The 16,556-nt window shown below is 47.1% G+C and overlaps 1 protein-coding gene across 2 annotated transcripts in view; it reads left to right on the top strand.

Moving 5' to 3' along the window:
• Window positions 1-16,556, top strand: part of HM13 (histocompatibility minor 13) — a 30,311-nt gene that overhangs the window by 403 nt on the left and 13,352 nt on the right. For both annotated transcript variants that reach the window (XM_034787432.1, XM_034787433.1), the window contains exons 2-7: window positions 2,114-2,212; window positions 5,377-5,459; window positions 7,315-7,403; window positions 7,878-7,963; window positions 8,131-8,256; window positions 13,671-13,728. In XM_034787432.1, coding sequence (XP_034643323.1) covers window positions 2,114-2,212; window positions 5,377-5,459; window positions 7,315-7,403; window positions 7,878-7,963; window positions 8,131-8,256; window positions 13,671-13,728 — 541 coding nt within the window. The remainder of the gene's footprint in view (window positions 1-2,113; window positions 2,213-5,376; window positions 5,460-7,314; window positions 7,404-7,877; window positions 7,964-8,130; window positions 8,257-13,670; window positions 13,729-16,556) is intronic.

Genomic DNA, 16,556 nt, shown 5'->3' with positions numbered 1-16,556 from the left:
GCACCCCCCCCCCGGACCGGCCCCCCCCCCCCCCTCGACCGGCCCCCCCTCCCGCTCGACCCCCCCCCGGGACCGGACCCCCACCCCCCGCTCGACCGGGCCCCTTGGAGGGACTCGTGCTCTGGAGCATCCCCGGGGACCTCCCACGCTGAGGGGCCGTGATTCCCCCATTGCTGCTCCGGTTGACCCCCCACAAGGGGTCTGGGACCCCCAGTGACAGGTCTGCCTTTTGCTGTGGTCCCCCACTGCTCCCCTGAGACTCCGAGGCGTCCTGAGCGTCTGGTTCTGATCTCAGCGATTTCCCCTCTCATGCCATGGAGAGAAGAGTCCTGAGCATTTCCTGGGACTGAACCTCCTCCACGGACTGGGAGCCATATGTCACACATGGGGGTCACGGCGTTTTCATACCCCCAGGTATTACCGCTCCCTTCCTGGCAAGAGATGCTCTCTAGCTACTGGTCCCTCATCTCTGTCTGTGACCCATAGGGTTCTGCTTTCATTCCCTAGTACTGCCTTCATTGTCTCCTTCTGGAGAGAGGTAACCCATAGGTACTTCTGCCTTCTTGGTTATTGCCCCCTGGATAGTGCCCTACTGGCTCAGGAGAAGTTCATATATCCTTGGAAAGCTTCTAAGCACCATCATCCCTTTCTGAGTAATGCATCCACCAGAGAGAGCCGAGCCTGGGTTCTGTTTCCATCCCTCTGGCCTTCTCCCTGGAAAAACTCCTGCTTCCTCTCACTATCCTCCATGGAGATGCCTTCCCTGTCTGAGAGAATTCTGCTCCCAGCTTTAGGTTAAACAAACACCTTTCAGAGTGTCTAGGTAAACTTGGTCCTGCCTCATTGCAGAAGACTGCATTAGATTAACCTCCCAAGGTCTGTTCCAACCCTGCATTTGTATGATTCTGCGCATTATCCTGTCCCCTTCTTGGGGGCTGTCTAGTAATGATAGCTCACCTTGGTTTTCCCAGTCATATCACATTTTCTTCTCTAATGCCTAGCTTTGGGAGTTTATTATAGCCGCGTTGTTCAGTATGCACTGGATGGAAATAAAGCTGCGGAGTTAACAGACCTTGCTGCAGAGAATGAGCAATTCTTTGGGTACTTAGATCCTGTCTTGAGCTGGGGAATGCTGTGTAGCAGCCAGCTGTATGCTCTCTATGAGTCGTCGCTACTTTCATATGGTTGTTTTGCATAAGTTGCAGCAGTAGGGCGCATACTGCTCAGGCGGGATTGCAAGTGTGTTGTGAAAGTTTCTGTGTCTTGATTAGCCAAACAGCTAATGCCAAGTGTGGAGTGCAGTCAGCTGTTTGGTAACCATCACTGAGTGACGCTGCTTTCAGCATGCCAAGTAGACTGCTAGCCAGTATGCTCTGCCGTGTGGTCTCGGTACCACAGCCAGGCTATTGATGTCATGGAGAGGATGCAGTGTAGGGGGGGGAAAAGTCATATCAGGAATTGAGGACCTACATTGAGAGAACCAGACTTTGTTGGGTCAAAACAAGAGACTTCAAGTTACCTAACAGACGCTTCCAAAATTATTTAAAGGAATCTACAAAATTGATACATCTTTCACACTAGTAAGGGGCTCAATACAAGGGCGCATCCTAAGAATGTGATGAGTAAATACGTGGCTGGACAGAACTGTCATTCAATGGGTAATAAACATATGGTAATCACAGATGGGGACGCTAAATGAAGCCAAGAATATGAATAACGTTGAAACAGTTCTGATGTTAGAATAGCACAGAGGGCGCTGCAGAGCCAGCAGTGTCCAACACTCCTCTGCTGGGCTGGGGGAGTAGGAAGAGCGAAATGGGGAGGGAGGTCAGCTCAGAAGGCCCGCTGATTTCTCCCCAAGGAAAAAAGTAGTAAACTCTGGCAATTCCTGCTAGGACAAAGGTGGGCAGGTATCAGTTTCTGCTTTTAATAAAGGCTCGACAGGGATGACTGGAAACCAGCAAGCAACCTGCGTCCGTGTGAGCCCAGTGTTGATTAGTTCTGCAGAGTTCAGCAAGCTGATAGCTCCGCTGGTGCTTCTGGACCTCTTCTCCCCAATGTGTTGATACGGAGAGCAGGTTAATCTACAGATGTGCTCTTCTTCCCTCTCTAGAATGCCTCAGATATGCCAGAGACGATTACCAGTCGGGACGCTGCTCGCTTTCCCATTGTCGCCAGTTGCACCCTCTTCGGACTCTACCTCTTCTTTAAAGTAAGTAAGCCACTTAGATCCTATGTTGTTGGGGGCCATAGAAATGTGGAAACTCCCTTCTTTGCTTGTTGTTTGTTTTAACCTCTCTACCTTACTGCATTCGTGTTTAAATCACCTCAAGACTGATCACAGCCTGCAGTGCGGACATCTCAAAGAGGAGTCTGAAAGGCTCTTTTTGGCTTGCTGTATTGTGATCTCTGGGTGCGCACTATGTTGAAATTGCACGAGTCCTTGCAACATTGGTAGGCAGTGAGAGACATGAGGGATGGAGTCACAGCCTGTATTCTGAATTATCTGACTTTTATGGCAAGTCTGAGTCTGTGTACAAGTAATTGCTTATAAAATAAGGCCAAAGAACCAATGGAAATCTTGAGTCGATTCTCAGACTACTAAGCACATGTGGCCTTCCCTGACACGCTGTGGTGCTGTCTCTGAAGTCTGAGATGTAGTAAGTGGTAACTCAGTGACCTGACTGAAAGCAGAGGAGAATGAAGGTATATGAACTGTAGCTTCTTCCGACATTGTTTCCTATTCCTTCCAGCTGTAACCAGCCTTAGGCATTTATCAATGCCAGCTATCCAGCTAGCTGAGAAGCTAAAAGGTGACATTGTCTATAAGTAAAAATAATCTCCCACGTGTTTCATAGGGGAAGCCTCAGAGAATTACTACACCCACATCCATAGGCGGCAAGTTATATGGGCCCGTGGTGTCCGTGCTCCACCAGTATTCAGGAAGGTGGGCCTGGCTCCACCAACGTTTGGGCTGATATTTTCAGAGCCATCCTGTCCATAGGATGGAACGAGGCAACCGCCCCGGGCCCCAAGCTTCAGTTGGACGTAGGGTCCAGGGTGGCCTGGGGGATTAGTGGGGGGCCTGGCGCTGTCAGTAGCAAGTAACCCGGCCCCAGCCTGCCCTCCGCTCTGCCTCTTCCTGCCCCTGCTCCACCCCACCCCCACTCCACCCCTTCCCCCAAGCCCTCGTCCCACCTCTTCCCGCGGTTGTCCCGGTCCGTCCTATGGACTGGACGGCTCTGCTGGACCCATTCTGGGCACCACCAAAAATTATACAAACCTGGCGCCCATGCCCACATCCCAGGTTACATGAAAATGCCAGAACTGTAGCTAGAGGTCATGGCAGTAAGGGCTTTAGGCCTTGTATATGAGAATAGTGGCACTGAATTGACTTAGGCTTCATCTATGTGAGAATGTTTGTACTAAAGTTACGAGGAGTCCTTGTGGCACTTTAGAGACTAACACATTTATTTGGGCATAAGCTTTCGTGGGTTAAAACCCACTTCATCAGATGCATGGAGTGGAACATGCAGTAGTGAGTATGGTCAGTGCAACCCTGACTTGGTAAGGCAACTCCCATCTTTTCATATGCTGTGTATTTATACCTCCTTACTGTATGTTCCACTCCATGCATCTGATGAAGTGGGTTTTAGCCCACGAAAGCTTATGCCCAAATAAATGTGTTAATCTCTAAAGTGCCACAAGGATTTCTTGTTGTTTTTGCTGATACAGACTAACATGGCTACCACTCTGAAACCTGTACTAAAGTTGACTTTAAATTATGTAATTAAACCCATACGAATCCCCTATGTAGCTGTGCTTAAAGTAGCAAATTACCAATTTAAACTGAAGCTTAAACTGGCTTAAGTGTGTCTACATAGGGGGATGTACAGGCCTAACTCGTTTACAATTTAAAATCAGCTTAGTTAAAGTGGTATAGCCTTTCTTTGATGGAGGAGGCCTTAGTTAAGGATTCGTTTCAACTGCTATTCTAATCCTTCATCACTTACAACTTTCTCACACTTCTCTGGGCTGTAATCTTCCGTTCTTGGTCTTTAGCCCAGGGGGAATTTATTTTTAGAATACTTGAATGAAATTGGTTCAGGCATATCTGAGTTATGTGAGCTTTGGGGCAGGGGGAATACTTCTCTAAAAATACCATCTGCATAGGATTCTTGCCTCCGGAATAGGGGAGACCAGAAGCCAGGATCCCTACTATTTATGGCATCTCCCCACCATGGTTACAAATACTGCCCATCAAACGTTCTGGTCAGTTCCTTCTTGCCTGTGGTCAGAGAAGGTGTTCCTCCTAAGAGATCCAATCTCCTGCAGTGTCCGGATCCTAGCAGGACTCCTCGGGTACCTTTACCAGCCCTTATCTTTTGGTCATGCCAGGTCTGGCTGTGAAGTGTCTCAAGGGAAAGTGCTAAATGTGTGCAATGTGGACAAGTTAATGTTGGTACATGAGCCTTCACTTGGACAGGTTTAAATTGTTACCGTGATGTTACTGCAATGGGCATCTGTATCTTAATTTCTCTCTATTTTAGGAGAGTACAAGAAAAGCTCAAAGGCTGCCTTAAGTGCTTCTTGGCACATTTAGCTCGGTTACGTGTGTGTGTCTCTCTCTCTCTCTCTCTCTCTCTCTCTCTCTCTCTCTCTCTCTCTCTCAGAGAGAAATTGAATGCAGGCTATGAGGCTGCACTTGCATTTCAGAGAAGTTGGGGTTCTCATAATATCCTCAGATAAACTAGGGCGGAGTATGAGTTTAGGATGCCTTTGGAACTGAAGGGTAGTGGGAATGCCATCTTAATTCAGGTTTCCTAGAAATGTAGGGCTGGAAGAGACCTCAAGAGGTTATCATGTCCAGTCCCTCAGATTGAGGCAGGACTAGGTCAACCTCTTGGTCATTTTTTATTTTCAGGCTGTTGCATGAATTGAACAAACAATTTCATGCTCCAATCACATGCTGAATTTTTCCCCAAACGAGAATTGTTTGGAAAAAATGAGTGCCCTTTCCTGCAAAAAAAAATTTTTTTTTTTTTTAAACCATTCTGAATGGCTTGCCGTTGCCAGTGGTAGCATAGACCCATGAGGTGGCCACCTATCCCACATAGCCCTTGTTATGTGATTAGGGGACTAGTCATTTATTTTATTCCTTTTTTATTTTAACCCTGCTGGTATGAAATATAGTAAATATGTTGAGTTCCCTTAGTCATTCTTAGTCACTTGTCACAACTGTGACCAGAAAGCAGTGGCAAGTAACCTGCTAGTTACATCACAGCTGCGTAACATGTAAAGGGGTTCTTGCCTTTTCTGCCACCTGCAAGGTGGGAATTGCTATTGTAACCGAATCTCATTCTTTTTGCCTTCCAGATCTTCTCTCAAGAATATATCAACCTGTTGCTCTCCATGTATTTCTTTGTCTTGGGGATCCTAGCCCTGTCTCACACCATCAGGTAAAAAATGGGGGGGTACCTCAATATTGTATGGTAAACTCTGTCCTGGTGACTAGGGGAGTGCCCTATGGCGTATGTGCACCTAGAAGAGGGCAGATTGGACTGGTTTATTCCCAGAGTGCAGTTACCTTGCAGCAGTAGTAATACGACCTAGCTCTTACATAGCGCTTTTCATCCGTAGAACTCTAAGCACTTTACAGAGGAGGGCAGCAGCAGCATCTCTGACTTAGACAGGGAAGCTGAGGCATAGAGAGGTGAAGTGACTTGCCCAAGGTCACATAGGAGACCAGTGGGTGAGCCAGGCATAGAACCCAGCTCTCCCAAGCCCCAGGCTAGTGGACAAAGCACTGGGCTACGCTGCCTGCAAAAGAGTTTGGATTTATGCTGTTACTGCACCATAGGTGTGCATGGCCAGCAAGGCACTGTCCCTCTCCTGAGGAGCTCACAGCGTAGCTTGTATTTAAACAGGACACAGAGAACGTTTTGCTTTGAACAGCAACCGTGAGAGATGGTTGTGAAATCCTCAATGGACTTTTATTGCCAGAGCTTGTGCCTCAGCAAAGCCGGTTGGGAAATTGGTTTACAAAGCACAAACCTCAGTGAAAACTGCAGGCTAAATTCTCAGCGGCGCTGGGACGAAATGTGATACCGTCCAGGAAACAGGTGGAATTGGGCCACCGTTCTGCTCCATCCCCCATGCCTGGGGCTAGCCACGCCTCCCAATGCAAGTTAGAGCAGTCTGAGCTCATGACACCAGCAAGGCGCACTAGAGTCTGGTGTACTCCAGCCCCCCCCCTCCTGCCCGATCCACCAGAGGGGGCCGGCTCTGCCAGCTTTGCACCAGTTGAGGATTCCGCCTTTCCAGGGGAAACTGGTCGCCCACTGAAGGCAGCATTTAAGGGCCCTTTGCACCTTAGAGTAGGGTAGGATCTGGTCTTGGATGTTGCAATCTCATCTGAGCTTTTCTAGAAAAGTCAAGTTATTGGTGGGGGGGAAATCATCTTCCTGTTTCCTGAGCTGTTTGGGGCCTTTGGGGGGGGGGGGAATGCCTTCCTTTAGATTACAGGATTTTGAACCCTACATGGACCCCTCTGACTTCTGATATTGGTTTCACTGCTCCCCGCAAACCCAGGAGGTTGTGGGCTTTGGGGACAGGGATAACTTTCCCCAGGCATAAGGTGTTTTGCCTTTTTCTCTCTAGAGGTGCTGACCCAAACACGTTAGTTACTGCCTGAGAAGGTATTGCTGGTGTCAGGCTTTGAATGGGTCTCTCCACTGCCAGTCTCTGATCCAGGAGACTCGTGGGATGCTGCAGCAAGTTGGGCTGGGGCGTCCAGAGAGCAATCCAGAGTGAACCCCAACCTCGCGGCGTTAGGAGGTGTAATGGATGGGAAATGAGAACTATCACTCCTTAGCACTAGCAGAATTGGGGTTAGGGTTCTCTGCCTCCAGTGGAGCTCCCCTTTCTCTCTGGCTAATGCTAAGCCAGCCCGGCCATGGGCAACTCTGAAAAGCATTGGAATGCAGCCAATTGCACCAAATTGGCATGCTTCCAAAATATACCCAGCAATGGTCCCCTGCAGGCCCCCCCTACAAATTGTAGGGTTATAGGCAGTATTCAAACCAAAGACTGTCTTCTGCCGGTTAGCGCCTGGTGACCGTCACAGCCCTGGCTGTGCCACTATCTCAGGAACATTCAGCAAGTCACTTCGTTGTCTGTACAGTGGGGATAGGGCAGAGGTGTTGGGACTTGATGTTTGTAATGGGATTTGCAGTCATCCTGGAGGTGCTAGGGAAGTGCATTGAATTCACAGGTGCTTCTGCAGGATTGACCTTCTCTCCATCTCTATTTCAGCCCCATCATGAACAAATTCTTCCCGGCTAACTTCCCCAGCAAACAGTACCAGCTTCTCTTCACCCAGGGCTCAGGGGAAAACAAGGAAGGTACGTCTATTTTGCCTGCTTTCTCTTGGGACTTAATTGTTCTACCTTTTTGTGTCCTGCTTCATGTGCTCTCACTCTCTCAGCTTGTCAATTTTCAACTCTTCATTGAATCAAAATATTTTGGACTCTCTGCCTCTCATTCCCCACTCCATGCTGCTCGGGCCTGTTCGGATGTACCCTGAGTTCAGTGTCCTTCCTGGCAGCAAGACAATCTGCTGAGGAAGAGTGGCCTGGTTGAAAGGAAAGGTCTGGATTTTCCAAGGTCAGCTCCCAGTGCACACCTAACTTGAATGGGGTTACTGTAGAATTGGCCACTTGCACGTGCAGTGTCACTCCGACACTCGTTTGGGAAAGTTGCCACGGTGGTCCTGTGTTGCTCACCTGCTCTATATACATTAGTCACTGCTCTGCCTGTGTGAGTGGGAGGAGGAGTTGTGTGGGCTAGCTGGAATCATGCTGTTATGTTTGTTACAGAAATAGTGAATTATGAGTTTGATTCCAAGGACCTTGTTTGCTTGGCCATGAGCAGTGTCGTTGGAGTCTGGTACCTGCTGAGGAAGGTAAGAAAGGGAACAAAGCAGCAGTGGGATATTCAAACTAGGAAGGGGGAGGAACAGCCCTAGATCAAACTTGGGAGTCTCTTGGTAATTTGCTTGTGAGGAATAGTCAGTTTGTGCCGCGGGCTGTGCTGAACCAGATCCATCTTCCTGTTGTGTTTGGCCCTTAGCACTGGATTGCAAACAATCTCTTTGGACTGGCGTTCTCTCTCAACGGCGTCGAGCTCCTGCATTTGAACAACGTCAGCACAGGGTGCATCCTGCTCGGGGGCCTCTTCATCTACGATGTGTTCTGGGTAAGCAGGCGCGGCTCGTGGGCGTTGGAGGAGGAGCAGTATCACACCACCCCTGTTCTGTGGGTTTTCTGGCAGAGTTGGCCGTATATGATGTCATGCTAATTTTGGGAAAGGAGGGACTATTGGAAACCATGACTACAATCGGGTGTACGCTTTCTCCTCTGCCCAAAAGCAAGGGGGTGCAGCTGGCACCAGCACTGCTGTCTGTTTGCTCTAGTAGATCTGGTTTTCTCAGCTGATTATCGTGCTGTGCCTACAAGCCGTCTCCAGCCAGACTTCCTGGCTCTGTACAAAGGACCTGTCCTTGCTGCTTGATTTCATGTCTCTCTTCAGCGTTAAACAGTCACGTTGTAGTTCAGTGAGAGTCATTCACAATTTGGGATCCAAGGTGATGATTTTACAATAAGGAGAAGATAAATATTTTACTGAACATGCTACAGGTCCCTCTTGTAATGTTGGTGTGAAGTTTTGCTAGAATGTTTGTTAAAGATTTTCCTTAGTCCTTGTGGCTGCTTCAAGGGCCAGTCTGCTGGAAAGTCCCTCTGGATACTGTCCTCTCCTTGGTCCTAGCTAGAGCTTTCTGACCTCACTCCTTGATTATAATAGACATTCTAACAGAGATTGCACTATTCTGTCATGCTCTTGTCTCTCTGTGCTAACTCTTGGCTCTCACTAGCCAGGAACTAGTTGGCCTCTGATTTATAGATCTACAGTCGGCTTAATCTAAACTAGATGCCATGAAATGACCAGGAATTGAAGAGGCCTGACAAACACGTGTTCAGTCAGTCCAGCAAAAAGATGTCAATATTTAAAATGGACACATTCCTCCAGATAATACAATAAAAATAGATGGCCACAGAGCAAAATACAGTTGTCAGAAGCAATTGTTACACTTCCTATTGAATTCAGTCCTGTTTTAAGCTTCCAGACACACACTCTGCATTGTCTGCTGATTGCGGCCAAGTCAGCAGTTTGTAGTTTTGCAGAAATGCCTTCATGTGAATGGCAGCACCATCAATTTGATCGACTTAATGTATCCTCTCTACACATGCACATCACACATCATTTGGAACCTTATGATGTCTACTTCAGGATGAGGTATGATATGGAGCTGTCAAGTGGTGCCGTTACCGTAGAAACAGGGATAAACTGACACCATCATGTTAGTGACCACTTTCAATATTTGCATTCACTTCTGTTAGTTTAATGTCTCTCTGTATTGTTGTTGTGATGCTTTGAGGTCATCATCTATTAGATTTTGTTTTACCCTTTAAACTTGTATAGTTATGCAGCAACCCCTATTGGTACAGGCACAAATAAGGTCTTGTAGAAGCTCAGATGCCAACAGGCCCTTGAAGAATACAGGAAGTATTCATCATCCACATTTTTCCATCCATGTTGCAATGGTGATCCGCTGTCTGGCTTACCTGTGTGCAAGGACATCCAAATCTTTGTTTGCCAAGATGCTCTTTTGGCATGCACTTCAAAACTGTCCTCACATGGTGGGCGTTTGACCAGTGACTTGTCCTTTTTGATGGCTAGATTCAGGCACAAGCAATTCAGATCTGTGGGTCTTCTTTCCTTTCTCACTCAGACAGCACTGCCACCAACTTCCTTGCTGCAGATACCCTGGCTTGTCTGCCCTCTCTCCCGGAAGCAGGAAGCTGTCTTTGTTTTAACAACATTAAGCACGGATTTTTTTTCCCCGAACACCAAATAGGAATGACACAGCTACATCCGGTTAATGCCGGTATAGCAGGAGGTGTGTTGCGGAAGTCAGGAATGAGTGCATCACAAATTGCACGCACAAGTATGAAGTGCAACACTTGTCAGTTGTGCTGGTAATTGAGGGTTTCAATCCACGTGTTTCTTGCTCTGTTCCATTTTCGGAAAGTAGTGAAGAGCAAGTGCTACTGGAAAAATCTCCAGCCAGGAGGGGTGTTTGTGCTGAGCGTTTTCATGCACCCTCGGGTATATTTTGAACCATCTAGTCAGAGGAATTTCACAAGTGTGAAATGTGCTGGATGCCACATTTAGGCCTTGTCTAGACTACAAAGTTTTGTCTGCAGAAGCTGCTTTTTGCCGACAAAACGGGAGGGACACACACTACAAAGCTACTTTTGGTGGCAAAACTCTGCCGTTTTGCCGACCATATAAAACCACCTCAACGAGAGGTATAAAGCTTTTTGCGGCAAAGTTAAAGCAACAAAGTGTCAGTGTAGACACTGCTGTTTGTTTTGTCGACATAACTGGCTTCCATCTATATCCCACTATGCCTGCTAGGACCGCTCCGCTCACTGTTTTGATCTCTCCTACCCTGCAGGCATGTCCCCCTCCCCTTTCGAAGCTCCAGGAAGTATCCGACAGCCCAGTGTGCTGCTCCATTTGGGGAACAAAGGCTCCTGTTCTGCCCGGCACTAGGCTGCTGCTTTGCCATTTCTCAGCACGGAGAGATACAGAGCTGCTCGGGATGGCTCCCGGCAGCTGAGGAGGCTGTGGGAGAGCTCAGGGAATCACAGAGCCGCAGGCAGAGCGGGCTGTCGGGAGAGACTGCTGTGCGGACTCCGGGGAGAGCCAGGGGGATGTCCCTCTCCCCCTGCCTCAGGATAGGTGGGTCAGCCTGCTGTCTTCAGTTGAAAAAGCGGCTGACAATCTACTGAGGCATTGCAAACCCTTCCCAAAGCACCCTGCGGCCTCTTGCACGGTGGGATAGCTACCCATAGTGCACTGCTCTCTGTGTGCATGCGAGCGCTGTTAGTGTGGATGCACTCTGGATTAACTTTTGCCGACAAAACTTTGTAGTGTAGACAAGGCCTTAGAAACGTCTTCCTTGGAGGCACAGGGCATCCGTCAATCACCTGCTCTTTCTTGCATCCCTCCTTCGATCCTGTCCGGTGTTGTCTTTCTGCAGTTTTCACGGAGTTACTGTTGTATCTGTCAAAGACTTTGATGGCAGAATTAGCTTTGTCAAATCCTTTTTGGACCTGCCTCAAGTACTCAGCAGCCAGTTCATCGAAGGTGTGGAATTGCAACGTGCCATCATTTCTATCGCAGCCATGGCACTTCTGATGTACACTGTGGTTTCTCTGTTGCATGCTCTTAGCGTATTGATTCTTCCATCTTGAGCTTCCAGTTGATGTCCTAATTCATCTTTGTCTGTTCTTCTCATTGTATCAGTGTGGAAGAGGGACATAGGTACAGGTCCTATTGGGCCACGTCAGCAAATGTTTTGATGCCAGATTTCTTGACTGGGCTGAAGAAGCTACGGGTCGCATTAGAATCAAGTGCACCTCTCATGAATCTGTTTGTTCTTCACCAACATCTGCTGTTTTCAGTAGAGACTCTTGTACATGTGATGTTACATGTAGTCCGGTAGCTATGTTGGTAAGCACCTCTAGATCAGGTGTTCTCACAAAAAAAAATTTCGGCGCTTCAGAGTGCGGCCACCAACTCTTGCTGTTGGCCGCTTGACAATTTTTCCTAAAATACTTAATCAACTTTAGGAAAAACAAATATGCACGTGTCTATGTCCAAATCATTCTAATTTATTATGTACCTTTTTTTGCGGACTTAATAAAAATAACGTACAGTTGTCTCTGTTCTTTACTGGACCTAAACAGACTAGAAACACAAATAAGATGCTTTGCATGTTCTTGTCTTTTTTTTATTATTGTTTCTTTTGCTTTTTTTGCTGCATTTTTTAGACTTGCTAGCTAGTAAGTCTGCTTCTGTGAAAAGTGATATTTGTATGTTTGCTGCTGTGAAAAGTTATATTAACAGACTTGTTAGCTGGCTGAGAGGCAGTGAAAACTGATATTAACAAATATACAATATCACTTTTCACAGCAGACTTATTCAGCCCTGGCAAGCCGAGGAACAAATTAAGGCTTGGATGGGGAAGTGGGCAGGGAAGGCAGCAGGGGCGATGATGGGGTGGTGAGTCCGGGGATGGAGTCCTGTGGCCAAGGGATGGAGCCTACCGCTGAGTAACCAAAGCCTCACGGTCAGAGCCCGTGGCCAGAGCCTGCCACCCGCCACGCCAGGGCTGAAGCCTGAGCCCTACTGCACTGGGAAGATGGGCAACTCACACCGGATGTCTGCTCCTCCATTGTTTGTGGCTCCGGGGGGGCAAGCCCCAACCCCTCCTGGCAGCCCCAGAAGAGGGGCTGCTCCTTTCCTCCCTACCCCCCCCAATCACCACCCAAGAAGCTGTGACCGCAAGAAAAGCCCCTAGTGGCCACATTTGAGAAATGTTGGTCTAGATGTGATACAGGGTCAAGTGGGTTTGTCATATTATTGCTCACGTGGTTGGTAAGAGCTGTAACATGTTCTTCATCTCCCCTCAGTGCCGAGGAAAGGGGTTTGTGGGGTTTGTCTTCACTACTTCTTGTTAGGCCACTTCTTTCTCTCAAAGCTTTTGCATATTCATAATATGGAGCTGTGTATTGTCATCTTTAACACCAAGACTGATCTGGGCATAAAGGGTCACTGGATTAAAAAGCGAGTTTCTAGAATATTTCAAAGGCTAGTACTGCATGCATAGGCAATTGCAAATTAAAAACCTTCTACCAGGCAGACTAAATGCGATGTTGTATTTACAAAGGGAAAAGCATTACATTAGGAATCCGGTGGGTAGGTACAAATGTACGCGTGCAGGGCAAGCTAGGAGCATGCGATCTACTGTTACTGGTTCACAACCTTCAGTGTGAAACTGGTCTGGTCAGCAAATTTCAATTAAAAATATAGGAAATCTATTCTAATCACTTGTATTCTTAATTGTCAAAGTATCTCACGTGATGTGAAAACTGTTCATGTTACTGTATTGCAAAATGTTGATATTCATCACATTTGCCACGTGCTGAACGGTATAATTTCTGGGAAAAACACCCATGCAAAACCAATACAGATCTTTTAATACATTGTGGTGTTTGGTAATTTTCACCAATAAACACTGCAATAAGGTGTTGAAATGAATTTCAACAGTAAAAACTCCAGTCATCGTCACGTTAGTGTTTCTGGAACAGTGCAAAACCAATGACTCTCGTTTTGTGTACCATTGTTTCACCTTGTGTGCAATCTTATGGCACCACTTGACAGTTCCACATAATACTTCATCTAAACGTGCCTCAAATAATCTTTCAAACAAGATCTGATGTGGGTGTGTGGAGAGCGAGTACTTTAAACTCCAGAAATATGGCTCTTTTGGGAGAATTGCTGCACTCCTGTTACTCTGGCTTCACAGTCAACGAATGTGAATCAGTAGAAAACGAATAGTGTGACTCTGCGACTGGCGGGAGCTTGGTCTCTGCTGTGACCACAACTGGCTCTGGTGGCGGTAGCTGCAGCTATAGTGGAATGACTTTTCGTTATTACTTGGGCCTATGGTTTCACTTGGGACTGTTGTTTGCTCCTAGGTTTTTGGCACCAACGTGATGGTGACTGTGGCCAAATCGTTTGAGGCACCAATAAAACGTGAGTAGATCTTTCCTGCTTCCTGAGAGGACCTGTCCTGTCTCCTGCCCATCACCCTCACTGCCTGGGCTCTGTGCTCCACCTGCCTCGTTTTACATTCTATTGTGCGTGCCCCTGTCCATGAGTGGATTCTTTCCTGGGCTCCCTCCTTTGGGGTTGTAATCCTACTCCTGCTTGCACTCTGCCCATGAGGAATTTGGATCCTCTCGCGGCCATTTGCTCGGTATAGGTCTTTTCGGCGTGTCCTGTCACTGGCACGCCATGAAGTACAATACACCTGCCAGGCAGGGTAGCATTGGATGTGGGCATTCAGGTCTCTGATGATGGGGCGGGAATATCTGCAGAGACCTGACCCAGCCAGTGAAGGGGGTCAATACAAAGCCTTTAAGGTGGAAATCATGGGGACTCAGGGTCACCTCAGACGTGTGAAGTGAGTTTTTACAGCCACTGAACAAGGCAGGTGCATCAGACATGCAATCTGAAAGGCACCTGAAGCCATGGAATCTGCAGTATTCTGGGGTGTTGGTAGCCGCTCCCCAGTTCAGGCTACGTGGGGATTTGCATGTAAAGCTGGAATAGAATCATAGACTATCAGGGTTGGAAAAGACCTCAGGAGGTCATCTAGTCCAACCCCCTGCTCAAAGCAGGACCAATTCCCAACTAAATCATCCCAGCCAGGGCTTTGTCAAGTCAGGCCTTAAAAACCTCTAAGGATGGAGATTTCACCACCTCCCTAGGTAACCCATTCCAGTGCTTCACCACCCTCCTAGTGAAATAGTGTTTCCTAATATCCAACCTAGACCTCCCCCACTGCAACTTGAGATCACCCCCCCTTCTCTTCCGCAGATTAAATAAGCCCAGTTCCCTCAACCTCTCCTTGTAAGTCATGTGCCCCAGGCCCCCTAATCATTTTCATTGCCTTGTGCTGGACTCTCTCCAATTTGTCCACATCCTTTCTATAGTGGGGGGCCCAAAACTGGACGCAATACTCCAGATGTGGCTCACCAGTGCCGAATAGAGGGGAATGATCACGTCCCTCGATCTGCTGGCAGTGCTCCTACTAATGCAGCCCAATATGCTGTTAGCCTTCTTGGCAACAAGGAGACACTGTGGGCTCATAGAATCCCTCTTAGTCTCCAGATTTGGCTTAGTAACTCTCCAGGGAACAATGGAATCTCCCAGCTAATCGTTTTAGAAAGTAAAGGAAACACTTTTGAACATCATAACGGCTATACTGGCTCAGACCAATGGTCCATCTAGACCAGTATCCTATCTTTCGACAGTGGACAATGCCAGATGCTAAAGAGGGAGCGAACAGAACAGGGCAATTGATCATCTCCTGTTGTCCAGCCCCAGCTTCTAGAAGTAAGAGGTTTAGAGACACTCAGAGCATGGGTTGTATCCCTGACCATCTTGGCTAATAGCCATTGATGGACCCATCCTCCATGAATGTATCTAATTCCTTTTTGAACCCAGTAATACTTTGGCCTTCACTGTATCCCCTGGCAAGGAGTTCCACAGGTTGACTTTGTGTTATATGAAGAAGTACTTCCTTATGTATGTTTTAAACCTAATGCCTATTAATTTCACTGGGTGACCACAGGTTCTTCTGTTAAGTGAATGAGTAACTAACACTTCCTTATTCACTTTCTCCACGCCAAAATTCATGATTTTATAGACCTATATCATATCCCCCCCCATCTCTTTTCCAAGATGAACAGTCCCAGTCTTTTTAATCTCTCCTCATATGGAAGCTGTTCCATACCCCTAATCATTTTTGTTGCCCCTTCTCCTTTTCCAGTTCGAATACATCTTTTTTGAGATGGGGTGACCAGAACTGCACGCAGTATTCAAGGTGTGGACATACCATGGATTTATATAGTGGCATGATATTTTCTGTCTTGTCTATCCCTTTCCTAGTGGTTCCTAACATTGGTAGCTTTTTTGACTGCCACTGCACATTGAGCAGATGCTTTGAGAGAACTATCCACAATGACTCCAAGATCTTTCTTTTGTGGCAACAGTTAATTTAGACCCAGTCATTTTGTATGTTGTATGTATGGGATTGTTTTCCAATGTGCATGACTTTGTACTTATCAACACTGAATTTCATCTGCCATTTTCTTGCCTGGTCACCCGGTTTAGTGAGATCCCTTTGTAATTTTTCTCAGTCTGCTTTGGACTTCCCTATCTTGACTAGTTTTGTATTAGCTGCAAACTTCACCATCTCCCAGTTTACCCCTTTTTCCAGATCATTTATGAATATGTTGAACATCACTGGTCCCAGTACAGATCCTTGGGGGGACCTGGCTATTTACCTCTCTCCTCTGTGAAAACTGACTATTTATTCCTACCCTTTGTTTCCTCTCTTTTTAACCAGCTACTGGTCCATGAGGACCATCCCTCTTATCCCATGACCGCTTACTTTGCTTAAGAGCCTTTGGTGAGGGACCTTCTCAAAGGCTTCCTAAAGGTCCAAGTACGCTATATCCCCTGGATCACCCTTTCCACAAGTTTGACCTGCTCAAAGAATTCGAATTGATTGAGGCAGGATTTCTCTTTACAAAAGCTGTGTTAACTCTTTCCCAACATATTGTGTTCATCTCTGTGTCTAATCATTCTGTTCTTTACTATAGTTGCAATCAATTTGCCTGGTATTGAAATTAGACTCATCTGGTCTGTAATTGCCAGGATTGCCGCTGGAGCCTTTTTAAAAAAAATTGGCGTGACATAAGCTATCCTCCAGTCATCTGGTACAGAGGCTGATTTAAATAATACATTACGTACCACAATTAGTAGTCTGCAGTTTCACCTTTGAATTATTTCAG

This window comes from Trachemys scripta, chromosome 12, assembly GCF_013100865.1.
Source record: "Trachemys scripta elegans isolate TJP31775 chromosome 12, CAS_Tse_1.0, whole genome shotgun sequence".
NCBI lineage: Eukaryota > Metazoa > Chordata > Testudines > Emydidae > Trachemys > Trachemys scripta.
This window is presented reverse-complemented; position numbering and strand designations above follow the sequence as displayed.